Consider the following 16,352-nt stretch of genomic DNA (forward strand, 5'->3'; position numbering starts at 1 on the left):
TCACAGTCTGCCAGAACTAGGGGTGCATGTGACACATTTCCTATCTATCTTCAGTATGTGTCATTTCCTCTTGAATCCTTCTAAATCTCCTTTCTTTTTGATTAAAAAAAATTTTTTTTCATCTCCTTTTCCCTCTTCAGACATTATTTGTGATGTTTACTAATCCTTGTGTTTTTTCTAATTTAATCTTCATTTATCAATTATTTCCCTTTTATTTCTAAATTTTTCTTATCTCCTTTCCTGAGATGTCTTGTTTTATTTTTTCTCATGTCTCTTAGCTTGCTTTGAAATAGAACAATACAGTGTCGACCTTTTGGGGACATATCTTTCTAGAGTATTTCATTGTCGGTAGGGATGCTATTCTGCTCCTTAGTCCCTTTTTTCTGATAATAACTTTGAGAGGATTTTACCTTGGGACCAAAGGGGCTTGTCCGTTGCTCGTTTTGTGTGTGAATTCCGCTTCCCTGACTTTCAGAGGAGGCATGATTCAGACAGCTTTTCTCACTTCAGAGAACTGCCACTTCTGTTGCCTTTGTGCAGTATTAAAAAATGTAGGGGTCTGCTTCCTGGGGTTTCCTGGCCCTGTTCCCTAGCATACTTTTTAAAAGCAGCTTTACGGAGCTATAATTCATACACTATATAATTCGCCCATTTAAAGTGTACAATTCGTTGGCTTTTGGTATGTTTACAAGGTGGTGAAATACCACCACTACCTAAGTTTAGAACATTTTCATCGCCTCAGAAAGAAACCCTGTTCCCCTTAGCCATCGCCTCCCAGATCCCCCATCTCTCCCAGCCCCAGGCAACCACCAATCGACTTTCTGTCTTCATAGATTTGCTGTTTTGGACATTTCACATAAATGGAATCAGACAATACCTGGTCCTTTATAGTCATAAATTTCAGGCTCCTTTTCCTTAGACTAATGTTCTCAAGGTTCATCCATGTTGCAACATGAAGGAATTTCTTTCCTTTTTATTGCAAATAAGACTCTGTCATCTGGACATACTGTATTTTATTCATCCATTGATCAGTTGACAGACATTTGGTAGTTTCTACCTTTTGACTGTTATGAATAATGCTGCCATAAATACACATAGATACATTGTGTGGACATATGTTTTCATTTCATTCTTGGATATATGCTTAGGAGTGGAATTGCTGGGTCATATGATGAGTCTGTTTAACCTTTTGAATAAATGTGAGACTGTTTTCTAAAGTGACTGCATCATTTTACATTCTCATCAACCGCATATGAGAGTTTGAATTTCTCCACATCTTCGACAACGCTTGTTATTGTCGGTCTTTTAATTGACAGCCACCCTGGAGTGAAGTGGTATGAAGAGGTGTGAAGTGGTGTGAAGTGGGATCTCATGGTTTTCATCTGCATTTCCCTCATGGCTAATGATGTTAAGTAGCTTTTCATGTGCTTATTGGCCATTTGTAGGTCTCGTTTGGAGAATTGTCTATTCAAGCCCTTTGTCCATTTTCTTTTTTTTTTTTTTTAAAGATTTTATTTATTTATTTGACAGAGATAGAGACAGCCAGCGAGAGAGGGAACACAAGCAGGGGGAGTGGGAGAGGAAGAAGCAGGCTCATAGCGGAGGAGCCTGATGTGGGGCTTGATCCCATAACGCCAGGATCACGACCTGAGCCGAAGGCAGATGCTTAACCGCTGTGCCACCCAGGCGCCCCACTTTGTCCATTTTCAAATTGAGTTGTCTCTTTATTATTGAGTTATAAGAATTGCTTCATATATTCTAAATAAGGAATCCCTTATCAAAACATATGATTTGCAAATAGTTCTTCCCATCCTGTGGGTTATCTTTTCAACTTTCTTGATGCTGTTCTTTGAAGCCCAAGTTTTTAATCTTGATCATGTCCAAGTTATCTTTGTTCTTTTGTTTCTTATGGTTTTGATGTCATATCTAAGAAGCCATTTAAGAGTTTTATAGTTTGGGCCTTTACATTAGATATGATTCATTTGAGGTAAATTTTTGTGTCTGGTGCAAGGGAACGGGTTCAACCTAATTCTTTTGCATGTGGACATCCAAATTGTTCTAACACCTTGTTGAAAAGACTTCTTTCCCCCACGGAATCATTTTGATACCATGTTGAAAATCATAAATGTGGGAATTTATTTCCAGACTCTCAGTTCTGTTGCATCAGTTGGTATATCGACCCTTGTGGCAATACCACACTGTTTTGATTACTGTTACTTTACAGCAAGTTTTAATTATTCTGTGTTCCTTGAATTTCCATATGCATTTTAGGATCAGCTTGTCAATTTCTGCAGAGAAGTCAGATTGCATTGGACCTATAGATAAATTTGGGGAGTATTGCTGTCTTAACAATATTAAGTCCTCCAGTCCACGAACATGGGATATTTTCCCATTAACTCAGATCCTCTTTAATTTCTCTCAACAATGTTTTGTAGTTTTCAGAGAATGAACTCTTCTTGTACTTCTGTGTTAAATTTATTCTTAAATATTTTATTCTTTTTGACGCTATTGTAAACAGACTTGCTTTCTTAATTTTCTTTTTGCCTGCTCATTGCTATTGCATAGAAATACAGTTGATCTTTGTATATTGATCTTGTATCCTGCAACATTACTGAAATTGTTTAATAGCTCTAATAGTGTATTCCTTAGGATTTCATATATACAAGATTATGTTATCTGCAAATAGAAATGGTTTTACTTCTTCCTTTCCAATCTACCTGCTAGAACCTCCACTACTATCCCAGTGCATTTTTATTTATACCTTCTTTTTCCCTTTTTATATATTCTCTATCTTACTCAATTTTGATTCCATTCTCAGCACTTTCTCCTCACTGTGGAAAGGAGCTCTGGCTAGTCAGGTGGGACTCCCGAGCTAGACTGCTCTTGCCCCTTAGTCTTTACCATGGCCCTTTGCACTTTACCACAGCTCTTTGCACTCACCTCCTCTTGGACAGGGCAAAACTTTCATTTTGGACGGCTGTTCCGCAGTTGTCTGGAGTTTTGCATCATTCTTAGGTCTTGCTGCTTCTCTGTTCCCTCCCACACTGACTCCAGCGATACACCAGTCTTGTGGTCAGTTGGTGGTCTGTTCCCCCTGCTTATATTTATTTTGGGGTCTGTAGTGTTCCTTTATTTTCTTGTTTTGTTGTGAGAGTCCTAGATTTTTGGCTTGCAGTGTGGTTACTCTACCTATATTTATCTAGAAATTTGAGGAAATGCTGTTAACTATTGTATCAACTGTTGCTGCCCTCATCCCAGAGTTGATGGAGCAGTTTTAGACATCGTCTACTGACTTCCTGCTATGACAGGATATTTATTCCTCTTTTGTGCTCCTTCCCCCTCCTGTGGGTACAATTATGCCACTATTTGTAGCTCCTTTGTAACTGTAGTGTACTTACATCTTGTTCTATCACCATTGTCTCTGTCTCCCTACTTTGTAAGGAAAAGATATTAGCATTCTTACTTTTCTCTTTCCCCATACCTTTCAGTTTGTGAAATTTATGCTTTTACAATTTCAGGATTAATAACACTTAATCTTGGGTTAGAGAATAGAATGCAAGTCATCTCATTTTTGGCTGTAGATAGATTCTAGAAGATGAAAATCAATAGTGTTACTTCACTGTGCTAATAAAATATAACAGTCACTCATGTGCAGTGATTACATTACTTTCTGGTACTGCTCTTTGTTTTTCCTGGAGATCTTAATTGCCTTCTTTATCATATCAAGTTTTTTCTCAGCTCTCCTTCCAGGAGGTATTCCCTGAGTCCCTTTTGTCCAGGAAAGCCTGGGGTTCTGTCTTCTGACACCAGCCTGGACCTACAGATTTCTAGGCCTGTTGTTTGCTGCCACCACTGATGGCACTTGACTGTGCCCTGGGTTAGAGCCAGTGTTTCTTAGGATCCTTGTCTTTGGTTTTTTCACTGTTTCATTTTGTTAGAGCACAATTCTCAAGTAACTTTTAAAGAAAGAGCACATGTGAAGTAGTTCTTAGTTCTTGCATATCAATATCTTCATTTTGCCCTCATCTGGTTCCTGGTATAGCTTATTTACAATTCAATGCTGCAGGTAATTTCCTGTTGAATGTGGATTCCATTGCTCCCCTGTTTTCTGACAGCAAGTATTGCTAATTGAAATCTGAGCCATCTTGGTTCGTGTGTCTTTGTAAATTCACTCTCATCCCACCTAAAGAAGCTTGCAGGACTTTTTTCTTTTCTTTTCAGTGTTTTGTGATTTCATCATGAGGGGTCTAGGGTGGATCTTGCTTCATGGATTTTCTGGGTTCTCAGGTGAGCCCTTTCCATCCAAAGCCCCAGATTTTTCAGCTTAGGAATGCTTTTGTACTATTTCCTTACTCCTCCCACACATACATCAGTGTTTTTTATTCTTTCTTTCCTGGCTTCCTGGAACAATGCTCTGTCTCTGATTTGTGCCTTATGTTTTCCGTGTCTGTCTTGTTATCGATGTGAAGGAAGCTTCTTGACTATATCCTCTAGTCTTTGAGTGAATTTTTAATTTTTTTGCAGTCACTTTACTTCCCACAATTACTTCCAGTTTCTGGTTGTTCCCTTTTCATGGCATCCTGCTAGTGGTTTACGCATTTCTTAGTTGCCCAGTCTCTTTGAAGATATTAATTAGAGTTCATTTTAAGTTTTCTTTTGTTCTCCAAATCATCTCTGTTTGATCTATGGTCATTTTTTCAGGGCACAGGCATTTCCCAAATATCTGGTGGTCCTCACTTTCGAGAGGGGGGCTGTGGAAGCCTGGTGAGGCCCTGGGTCTTGGGGCATAGCCTGCTGGCTACAAGACATTGCTTCATCTTGGTGGGTGGGGAGCCGATATGACAGTTTGGGACTCTCAACTTCTGGATACACTTCTCCACAGAGAGTTCATTTCAATGTATTTAGAAGAGAACCCTCCTTTCTGGGAGAGAAGAATAAAAATCCACCCATGGTGGGGGGCGCTCGTCCTCCGTTTGGCCCTTGCCCTGGCCCCTCCTCTGTCAGAGTCCTCTGGGCACTTTCCAGAACCTGCTGGGCAGTGTCTTCCCTCTGTTGGCTTATAGTTTCCTGTCTTCTGATGTCAGGCACCTCTTCCCACCTTTAATCTTGGTCACTGTGGGTTTATACTTGTTTTAATCCTTTCTTTCTTTTTTTCCTTCTAGAGAGAGAGAGAGCATGAGCGGGGGTGGGGGAGTGGGCAGAGGGAGAAGGAGAGAAAATCTTAAGCAGGCTTCACGCCCAGCATGGAGCCCAGCATGGGGCTCAATCTCACGACCAAAACCAAGAGTCAGACAGACGCTTAACCGCTTAACCGACTTAACCGACTGCGCCACCCAGGCACCTCTAATCCTTCCTTTCATATGATAGGGAAGGCAGGAGGAAAAGAATGAAACTCATCCTTGCACACCCTCCCAGGAACCAAGTGTTCTATTTGTGACTGTGCCAAAGTTGTGTGTCTGCCCCGTTACAGGAGTAACCTGGACAAGCTCTACCATGGCCTGGAACTCGCCAAGAAGCAGCTGCGAGCCACACAGCAGACCATTGCCAGCTGCCTCTGCACCAACCTTGTCATTTCCCAGGGGCCCTTCCTCTACTGCTCCCTCATGGAGGTCAGGCTTCTCATGGACAGATGGGTACCAGGCCACGCCTGCCAACAGGCCCCTCTCACTATCTCTGTGTCCTCCCTCTGCAGGGCACTCCAGACATTGTGCTGTTTTCCAAACCAGCGTCCCTGAGCCTGCTTAGCAGACACCTGCTCAAGTCCTTTGTGTTTTCGGTGAGAAGCTGGGTGGGTGGACGCCAGAAGGTAGAGCCTCCAAGTGGCGTTTGGACCAGGCCTTAGAAGCTGGCCTTGGGGTACTGGTAGCTGTGTACCTGCTGGTCTGGGAAAAACTCACTTTTTCTGAGCTGTGTTTTCCTTAGCTGACCCTTAGGATCTCAGTTCCTACAAGCTCTGATTTCATCATTTGGTCCTCCTGGTCACTTGGACAAGTACGAAGGGACCTCATGAAGTATGTGGGGCTAGGGCTATGTTCAGCTCTGGCAGATCAAGGAAAGATGAAGTTGGTTATAGCACAGACTTGCTTCCCAGCAAAAGTTTGTTTTCTGGCCTGGCTTTCCCTTTTCCATGTGTGGTTCCTTCTTCTGCACAGCCTAACACCCTTCTTTGCCTTGGCCTGGGACTCCCCGCACCACCCCCCCTCCCCCCGTGCGACCCAGCTAACATCAGACTCCCCACTGGGTGTGATCACAGAAAGGGTGATCCCGCACATTTCAACAATCAGAGCCTTACTCCGCCTCCTGGATGAGGGTTTACACTGGGGGCAACTTTAAACAAAATGTTTAATAGGTTGACATCTCATACTGCTGAACTGACCTACAAAATGATTATCTGAGGATTATGTGAAGACAATCAGATAATGACAAAAGATGGACTAGGGACAAAACATGAGCTTGAAAGTCTTCTAGGCTCTATTCAAATCTTAGTCTCCTCATTTACCAGTTGTGTGATATGAAGTCAATTATTTGATCTCTGAGCCTCAGTTTCCTCATCTGTAAAATGGGTGAATTTTCCCACAGGACCCATCATTTATCAGACATTTCTCTCTCTTTTTTTAAATGTTATTATTTGAGAGAGAGAGAGAGAGAGAGCACGAGCGGGAGGGAGGGGCAGAGGGAGAGGGAGAAGCAGATTTCCCACTGAGCAGGGAGCCTGACGTGGGGCTGATCCCAGGACTCTGGGATCAGGACCTGAACCAAAGATAGACGCTTAACCAACTGAGCCACCCAGGTGCCCCTCAGACATTTCTTAAGCAACCACGACCAGCCAGGCTCTGATGTCATAGGATGACCAACTATCCTGGTTCGTGTCCTGGGATGCCCTTCAGTCCTGGACAAACCAGGATAGTTGGTCACCTTTGTTGTAGGGTGTGGGTGCAATGGGTACAGCAGTGAAGGAAACACTTGAGTCCCCAAGTTGAGGGAGTATGCGTGCCGGCAAAGGGGACAAATGAGGAAAGATTATGAGTAGTGTCAGATGGTGGCACACACCAGAGACAAGCTGAAGCAGGATGAGAGAGGGGGTTGGTTGGGGAAGGCCTCCTGGAAGAGGTGACAACTGTGTCAGGACCTAAAGGAGGTGAGGGAGGGAACAGCGAAGGGACATTTGGCACAGAAGGAGCCTGGGAACAGGGTGTCATAGCCTGGGGGGCAGCTGCATGGGGATTGAGCATCTCTGGTGAGAGAAAGCCCCTGGAGGCTTTTGGGGAGTGGGTGACTGGCTCTGTCTGGGCTCCTAGGCGCTGAGTGGTGCGCCCGCTCTGTGGGGCCATGACTAAGGGTGCACTTTGCCTCTGCAGACAAAGAACCGGCGCTGCAAGCTGCTGCCCTTGGTGATGGCTGCACCCCTGAGCGTGGAGCAGGGCACGGTGACCGTGGTGGGCATCCCCCCGGAGACTGACAGCTCGGACAGAAAAAAGTGAGCCGGGTTTTGCATCTCCTGGGAGTTGGGAGCCCCAGGGGTGTCATTGGCCGTGGGCTCTGCTGAGCTGGGTGATCATTGCCCTCCACACCGAGGCCAGCCTTTTCCACCTTGCGGCAGGACTCTGCGGGTTTAAATATGTGGGCCGCAGCTTAGCCACTGAGCGTCTACCTTACCCCTTGGCTGGACTTCTGAATGCTTCTAGTTTGTTCAAGGCCTCCCAGACAAGGGTGTCTGGCTCCCCCAGGAGGACCAACGTCAGACCCACCCAGGATAGGCTACACACCTACAGTGAGGTGTGATTAGGTGTTCTGTGTGCCTTTGGGCAGGACCTCCAGCTACCTGGGCCTGAACCCTCTTCTGAGGAGCAGCTGATACTGAAAATCTGAGAGGTTTCAGGTCACCCACCCCAGAAATTAGGCTTCACCTGCAAAGTTCCTTGAGACCAGCTCTGTGCGATGCCTTCAAAACCCTCATGAATGATCATTCACCATCTGGTTTGGGCCTCACACTACCCTTGGAGGAGAGCTGGGCAGTGTCTCCCATCCCCACCTCCATGCCTGTGAGTCAAATTCACTGCTCACTGAATCCCAAATTCAGACAGTTTCTAAACACATTGAGAAATTCAGTTCCAAGAGCTGATATACGAGAAACCGTTCAGTGGTGTGTGCGGGGATGTGCACCCCCAGACTGCCTACCTGCCAGAACTTGCTGCCGCGCCCGAAGCTGGGCTCACCTGCGCCCCCTTGGTTTGGGCGGTGGGTAGAGCGTCCAGCTCCACCCGCCCCGGCAGCAGCTAACACAGCTGCTTAGTCACTTAGACCGTGGGGTTGTGGCTTCCTGTCCTCCCTCAGCGTTTTCTTTATTTAACATCTAGGAAACATTTTGGACTTCCATCAGTGGTATACTTCGGTTTTGTTTTCTCACCGAGCATCAGCCCTTTGTGCACATTGTCACGAAAGTGACTCCTGACAGTAGGAAGCCTGTTAAGTGGATGACAGTTTACCTGTCATCTCCTCTGGGACCTTCAGGCTGTTTCCCAGTTTTTGTTATTACAGACAGCGTGCCAGTTTGTAAACGCATAGGCTCATCTTCTTGCGCTTTTGAGAAGTTTCTGCCACTGTCTTCTCAATGTTTCCCCTGCATCTGCTGACCTGGGTTCTCGTCCTCCTCCTGTAGCAAGGTCAGGTTTTCTCCTGCCCACTCCCACCCACACCTGGTGTCAGCCAGCAGACTGGACCTTGAGGGGCTCCCTGGTTTTCCCTGCGGCTCCCTTCATGCTCTGCATGGCCAGAGAGCCTGTGACTAATCCCAGGGGCTAATGTCACCATCCTTGGGGTTCTTTGCCTCCCTGGCAGAATCAGTGCCCCAGGCCCAGTGCTCCCCAGAACATCCCAAGAGGTGACCTTGGTAAAATGCTGACAGCTGGCAGCAAGACACCCCCACCCAGCTCCCGGTGCGGTGGCTTGGGGGCCAAGGACTATTCAGTGTCCTGTGCCCCTCAGTTTTCCCAATTAGCTCTTACTGGTCTCTGCTGTGGAAGACACTGGTCTTGGATCTGGATCAATCCTAGCCCTGCTCTTGTGAGCTTTGACCTCCTTCTGTGTCTGCAAAGGCCATTTAATAGCAAGTTGGGAGAGACAATGGACTTTTTTAAGATAAGTGCTTCCATGTTGCTGGGCTGCTTTCCAAAGCTATGCCGTGGGTCTTACATTCATAGTCACACGGGGTGGAGCTGGCCAGGGGCTCCCGGGCTGGGTTTTCAAGGCAGCCAGCAAGCACTTCCCCCACGGGCCACCACAGCCGCCTGTGTCCTCACTCCAGCCATCGATTCGTTGCTCTAGGTGGCTGTGCTGGCCAGTGGTTAACTCTGACTGGTGTGCACAGTGTCGGGTGAGAGTTACTGTGGGGGCTTGAAGCACATACCCCTCCTCTGCCTGTTCTTCCTGACCGTAACCAGCCCAAGAGTCCCTTCCCCATGATGCTCTCTCTCCACTGCCAGCCCTTACTACCTGCACAGCCCTGAGCCCCCAGGGGCTGTGTGCTCCTGGCCGACTCCCTGCCCCACAGCTGCGCCCTCAGCAGCCCCCGCTGGGCTGCGCCCTGGCATGCTCCCGCCCCCCTGATTTGCAGCTGCACGCTGCTGCCTGGCCCTGCAGGCTCCTCCCGTTCCCCACCCTGCTGTGTGTGACTCAGTCTCATCTGCGACCCCCATCCCAGCACGCTTCCCATTGAGCCTCTGCCTCTCCTGTCCCAGCTGCCAGCACGGTGCCAGGCATGAGGGAGGCTTTGGTCAGGGCGCACCGTGGGAGGTGCCCAGACGCTTGTGCCCTGAGGGCTGAGAAGGGTTCAGCTGGATGCAGGCAGGAGCAGCAGTGAGAGATGGCGACTGTCCAGGAGCGAGGGTGAGACCTCAGAAGACTGGCCCAGGAAGGGGTACGAGTGCCTCCAGGCAGAACCAGCGGCCAGCGAGGAGTCTGGGCCAACTCCAGTGTCTGTTCCAGGGATTTAGGAAGGTCCAGTACAGTGGGCGGGCCCTCAACATGCCTCTTATGTGTCTACAGCTTTTTTGGGCGGGCGTTTGAGAAGGCAGCGGAGGGCACCAACTCCCGGACGCTACACAACCATTTCGACCTCTCAGGTAGGAGTCTGCAGCACCTGGGCCCTTTCAAGGTCAGCGCTGGCCTTGAACCAGGGAAGCTGGCATTGCCAGAAATACCTTGTCAGCACCCCTCTCACTCTCCTGGAGCCAGCCCTGGGCCTGGCTGTTTCAGGGAGCTCGGGGAGCTCTAAGATGCGTGGGCCCTGCGCCTCCTATCTGGGCCCTGATGGGCTCCCAAGGCGGAGGGGGAGCAGGTGTTGTCCGTAGAGCCATAGGCTTGGCTTTGGCCTTACAGTCTAGCCCTTGAGACCACTTTACCAAGGAGTCTAGAGGACTGGCCACTAGAGCCTTCTGGTCCAGCCTCACCCGTCAGGGTCACCTGCCCCTCCTGTGGGCGTGGAAACAGCAGGGCCTACGGCAACCCAAGGACACGGCCTCCAAGGCTGTGCTGGCAACTGCTGCAGGCCAGCAGTTCCTGTCTCTGTTTTCGTGAAGGGTCCCACCCGAGGCTGCCAGTGGTCCTGTGTGATGGCCTGGGCACTGCCCTGGCCCGATGTTGCATGAGTCCAGGGAATGGAAGAGTCCAGTCCTGGTGGTGGCTTTGCAGGCTGGCCAGTTTTCCCCACAACACCCCACAGCTTCTCCATAGGCCAGTGTGGAACATGGTTCACATTGGGCCACATATGCTTTTTAGTCTAGCGGATAGATTTTCAAGTAAAACAGACGTAGTGACCCCTGTCTGCTTTGTATTGGTGTGCTTGGGCTGCCCTAACAACATACCATAGACTAGGGGGTTTAAACAACAGAACTCTGTTTCTCAGAGTCTGGAGGCTGAAGTCCAAGATCAAGGTGTACACAGTCGGTTCCTTCTGAGGCCTGAGGCCTCTCTCCTTAGCTTATAGATGGCCATCTTCTGGCTGTGTTCTCTCATGGTCGTCCCTCTGTGTCTATGTCCTAATCTCTTCTTATAAGGACCCCAGTCAGATTGGATGAGGGCCACCCACGTGATTTTGTTTAACCTAACATCTTCAAAACCCCATCTCCCTATATAGCACATGCTGTCTGAGGTGCTGGGGGTTAGGCCTTCCACACATGAATTTGGGGAGAAAATACCTCAGCCCATAACCCCCATCTGTCAGAAAGGACAATTTCTTACGTCACATCAGCTGGTTTGTTACAATGAGTCCTCAGCATCAGAGACCCAGGATTCACCCAGCTGCCTCGGCATCTAGAGCTGCTTCTTCATGCCACACCCCCTCGGGCTGCAGCTCTGTGTTGGGTGGGTTCACCCCCAGCAGCAACTCCCCCATTCCTACTTCACGCCCAAGATGTGGGAGAGGTTGGTGCTGGCCAGACTGCAGGATGGCCTGCCAGGCTTCTCACAGGGAGGATTTGGGGGCTGGAAGCTGCTTGGCTTCCCATGTGGATGGAGAGTTGGGGGGCGGGGTCGATGTGCGGCAGAGGGCAGGCCAGCACCCACTTGGGTAGGCTGGGCCTGGGGTTCCTGGAGCCATGGTCCGTGGCACAGATGGCTCCTAGGACCAGGCTGGCCTGGTTCTGCCCTGTTTGATGAGGGCCCCCGGAAATGGGGGCAGTTCACATCATGTTTCCCTTCTACAGAAGAGCACACTGAAGCAGAGAGACTGGCCAGAACAAAACTGCAGGCTAGCCTCCTGCCCAACCTCAGGGCCTCCTGCAACCCATGATGGGGCAGGGCTGTGTCCAGCAGGGTGGGAAGGCCTGTCTCTGCCTGCCTGTGTCCTCTCTGTTGGCTGTCACTGCTGGTTCCCTACTGGACTGAAGGGTCCTCCCCACAGACTGTAACCCCAGCCAGCCTCACTAACAGGGCAACCAGCAGTTTCTGAGGACTAAATACAGAAGACAGAGAAATACAACCTCTGAGTTCAGAATATTCTAGGCCACTAAGGGGCTGAGTATGTTTTGGAATGTACCAGAGGGTGGTTCCCATCTTGGATGACCGGGAAGAGGGAGTTAATACACCCTGACGTGTTTTTCCTACTGCGCCTCACTCTCAGCCCCACTCCTCCACCTCACAAGATGTTTTTCTTTCATTACCTCAGTAATTGAACTGAAAGCAGAGGATCGGAGCAAGTTTCTGGATGCGCTTGTTTCCCTCCTGTCCTAAGGGTGAGATGTGGGGGAGGGGTGGGGTGCTAGAGAGTTCCAGTGGGGCACTTCAGGGGAGGCCGCGGGCGAGGGGTGTGCTGCCACGAAGCCGGCCTTATTGAAGTGTAAAGAGGGCCCCTCATTCCCTGCTTTGATTTCCCTGCTTTCACCCTCCTCAAGCCAAGGCTTCTACTGTGTTTCAGATCCAAGCAGGGTTCCTGAGGAGATGTGGGGCCAACACATTTTTCCCAAGGGTGTCTGTCCCTGGGCTGGCAGCAGTGCCACAATGGGGCATTTTTGAAGGAACTAATTTCATTATGCTCCTGGGACCCCTTCAGCAAGAGCTGGCATTTACCCTCTCCTGACCGTGCTGTGGGCTGGGCATCAGTGAGTGACACGCAGGCCCCCTGGCATTGCCGGGAAAGAAGGCAACCCTTGGGGGGCTGCCTGGAGCCTTGCCACCCTTTGCAGCCTTAGATCAGGCCCTGGGCTAGAGCCCACAGAGGCTTCTACCCAGGCTCTTGTGTGCTTGACTTAGGAGAAAACAAAGCTGTTGGCAGCTACGTGGCTGATAACTAGAAAATGGCGTCTCTGTGGGCCTTGCACGAGAGTGAGGCTGTCACTGGCGGTCCACAGCAATGCTCCCCAGCCAGGGCTCTTCCCAGTGACACACATGCCAGCTCTTTCTTGAAGGGCCCCTCAGCAAACTGGCCAGGGGGCCTGCTCTGTACCTAGTGCCCACTTCTCAGCCCAGGGCTCCCCACACAGTGGATGGCCCATGCCCAGCCCTACATCTCCTTGAGCCCTGGGCTGGAGCCACTGCTGAGGCAGATGGGCCCTGTCAAGGCTCTGATGCAGAGGGTCCCCTCATGCCGGCCCAGGTTCCTCCCACTCCCCCACTGTCCATAGTGAGCTGGAAGCTGTAGGGGGCAGGGGCCTGTCCCCTTCCCCTGTCGGGGCCTCAGTGTGCTCTGCTGAGAATGGTATAGGGGACCTCAGGGACCCGCAGTCCCTCTTTCAGGGTTTGCAAGGGCATATAGGGCTCGTGCTGAGAGGGGTTTTGGGCTCGGACCCTTTCGGTCTTCAGCAAGGTGTGTTGGGTACCTCACCAGGCTGTGGCTGTTTCCTCAGCTGAAATAGGGCTGACACCCCTTGGACATTGAGTGCTGAGCCTTAGGATGGGGGCGGGGTGTAAGTTAATGACCCAAATCAAAGGTTACAGGTGGGGGCTCTCGAGCAGGAGCTGGCATTTGAGGCATAGCCCTTTCCTGCAGCCTGCTCAGTGAGGACACCAGCACTGCTGTGTGTCCTGCCACCAAGACAGGGTGCAGGGTGGGCCAGCCGGGCAGGGGGAGGAGCAGTGTAAGGGAGACACACCAGGCAAGGGGAGAAGCCTCGTGAGGGTCCCAATGGGGCTGTGGCAGGGTCAGCAAAGTGATATGGTGGTGGAGGGCCATGAGGCCCTGGGGGGTTCTCAAGCAAATGACAGCCTGGACCTAGCCAGAGGGGTGCAGTGAGGCTGGTGGGCACCTCAGTGGTTCTGGGGTGGCCTTCCACCCATGGTCAGCACCCGTCTCCCCTGTGAGTGGCAGAGGCTACTCAGAAGCAAGCCTGGCATGTCACAGGGAAGGCCTGGGCAGATTATTTGTTTAATTCAGAGAGACATCAGAATTGTTGAAATTCACTTATTTTTTTCTTTTCTTTCTTCTCTAGAGTCGATTTCTGCAGACATGACCTCCTCCTTATTTATATTAACTGGATTTTATTTAGACTGTAAGTTATGGACATACTTTTAGATGCAGGGACAGTTGGTTTTTAATAGAATAAAGTGTTCGTTTTAGTTTGGGTGTCGCAGTCTTTGCTATGGTCATAGGGCCAGCACTTGTTTTTGTCCTGAGCTTTCTGTGGGTGCAGAGGAGCCTTTTCCTGTGCCCTGGGCAACCTCGAGGCCCAGCAGTAAATAAGCATGGGGGGTGGCCTCCAGGCTCCCTGGAGAGCAGTGGGTGGAGGTCGGGCACCTCAGCACCTGGACCTCCACACAGCTCCACATGCCCAGCCATGCCAGCCGGGACCTGGCTCTGCCCTCCCACCACTTCCTCCTGTCTGCTGGCCCTGGCAGCATCTCCAGCCCACCTCTTGACTGTGCCTCCCTCCCGGGCCCCCCGCCCCGCAGCCATCATCTCACCCTTCTGCACCTCCTGTCCCGGCCCCCCCATCCCCACAGGCACACAGTACCCCCAAGCTGCTGGGAGAGTTGGGCAGATAGTAAGGGCAAGGTCCCCACCCCGGAAGGGTGGGGCTGGCTGAGGGGCCCTGGACGGAGATGGCTTCACCACATCCTGGTCACAGAAGGTTCGAACGGGACAGAACCTTGGCAACTTTCAAAGTCTTCAGAACAGCAAGAGTTCTCAGGCGAGCTGTGCGATCAGCTGGTCCCACTCTCCCAGATGTCCCCAGAGCCCCTGCGAGGGTTGAAGGGACCTGGAGGCAAGGAGGATGACATTCCTGCCCTTTGGGGAGAAGAGAACTGTTCATACAAGTGGTCGAGGCCATCTGGCTGCTCAGCCTGGAGTAAGGGTGTCAGGAAAGCAGGCAGGCTGGAGAGACACGGCCACCTGGGTGTGGCACCTGGGGCCCTGGGCAGGAGGAAGCCGAGTGGCTTGGGTAGGCTTTAAGCTGGTAAGCCCAGAAACAGTGGCCTGGAACTGAGAGGGATGGGTGGGGCCAGGTCGCTAGGTGGCCCTTGGGAAGGGGTAGTGGATACAGTGGGGTTGGCTGCATTGGAGGCTGGCTCCTCTTGCCTGACCTCTGGCAAATGGAGTGTGCCCCTGGCCTTCCTGGCATGGGCCAGGCAGCAGCAGCCTGACTCCCCAGGGCCCTTAAACTGCCCACCTTAACCATTTGCATCATTGGGACTGTGCAGCTTCCCTTCGGAACCCTGCTGATTCCTAGGGCCTGAAGGAATCGAAGAGCTCTGGGCTCGTGTGGGATGCAGCCTTGGGTCTGTGCTTCTGGCCAAATACCAGCCCGGCTTGCCCCAGGACCTTTGTTCCAGCAGCCCCACCAAGGCCCCAGGATCACACACTCTTGCACTTGAGGCCCTGCTGCACAGGTCCAAGGAGGGTTGACATGGGGGGGGGTGTGCTAAGGGCCTCTGTGCCATGTGACCCATCCCGCTGCAGCTCATCCCGTTGCAAGGAGCTCAGGCTACCAGATAGTCCAGCCTCCCTTGAAGTCCAACTGCCCGGCTCTGCTGCAACTCCTGGGATTCAGGGCAGTGTTCACTGCAGCCATCCTGAGCCCACGTCCTCAGGCTCTTCCCCTTCCTCACAGTGGGGAGCCGAGGTAGGCCCGGGAGACTCCTTGCCACTGGATTTGGCCCAAGCATTTCCGGACCAGGCCTCCAAGGCCAGGTTTGGGGGCAGATGCCAAGCCCTGCTGGCTGGTCTTGGAGCCCCTCCCTACAGGCCCTACCTCCATCCACAGCTCTCTTTTGTCCTGGCGTTTGGCAGAAAGTGCCTAGAATGGGGCTGGAAGCAATGACCTCTCAGTGACTGTAACAGCTCTGGTGTGCTCTGCTCTCCCGGGGGCCCCACTCACAGGAGGAAGGTTACACAGGGCGCTTCTAGCAGGGGCTGGCACAGAGGTGCTGATGGTCAGCACAAGTCTGGGCTGGTCGCCAGGCCAGCAAGATGAGCACAGGCCCTTCACAGAGCTGCGCTGAGACTGGCAGAAGAGCCAGGACCAAGGGGCTGGAGCCCTGCCCGAGCACTCTCTAGGCAACCTGCACAAGTGCCTCCTTCCCATAGCAACGTGCTTGTGGCTCCGCTGGAGTGCAGCACACATCCGGGACTCGCCCCTGTTCTGCTGCACTGTTGGCCAAAATGTCCCAGTTAGTGTTTGACAGACGTCTGGGTATTTGGTGAGACCCACAGATAGGCAAGCCGTGAGAGGGCAGGGGAGAACCCCCAACCTGTGGTGCGTGGAGCCAACCTCTTCTCAAAGCCAGCAGCCCGGCAGCCCACCCTCAACACTTCCTGCACCCAAAGACCCCACACTAGCTTGGGGGTGGATTTCCAACCTCCATCCTCTCCCCAGGATCTCCTGACTACAGATCTCACCTTCCTGGGTTGCTGCAAACTG

General features: G+C 51.2%; 1 protein-coding gene across 2 annotated transcripts in view; it reads left to right on the forward strand.

Annotated features, from left to right (window-relative positions):
- Positions 1 to 14,048, forward strand: part of CDC45 (cell division cycle 45) — a 34,290-nt gene extending 20,242 nt beyond the window's left edge. Inside the window, exons 14-19 of one of the 2 annotated variants that reach the window (XM_026486361.4) lie at positions 5,471 to 5,609; positions 5,693 to 5,776; positions 7,359 to 7,477; positions 10,045 to 10,121; positions 12,164 to 12,230; positions 13,923 to 14,048. In XM_026486361.4, coding sequence (XP_026342146.1) covers positions 5,471 to 5,609; positions 5,693 to 5,776; positions 7,359 to 7,477; positions 10,045 to 10,121; positions 12,164 to 12,228 — 484 coding nt within the window. In that variant the 3' untranslated portion in view covers positions 12,229 to 12,230; positions 13,923 to 14,048. Of the gene's footprint in view, positions 1 to 5,470; positions 5,610 to 5,692; positions 5,777 to 7,358; positions 7,478 to 10,044; positions 10,122 to 12,158; positions 12,231 to 13,922 lie in introns of both variants that reach the window. The other variant, XM_057305838.1, reaches the window with a different exon arrangement.
- The last annotated feature ends 2,304 nt before the right edge of the window (positions 14,049 to 16,352 follow it).

The sequence above is a fragment of the Ursus arctos genome, unplaced genomic scaffold, assembly GCF_023065955.2.
Source record: "Ursus arctos isolate Adak ecotype North America unplaced genomic scaffold, UrsArc2.0 scaffold_34, whole genome shotgun sequence".
Classification (NCBI taxonomy): Eukaryota; Metazoa; Chordata; class Mammalia; order Carnivora; family Ursidae; genus Ursus; species Ursus arctos.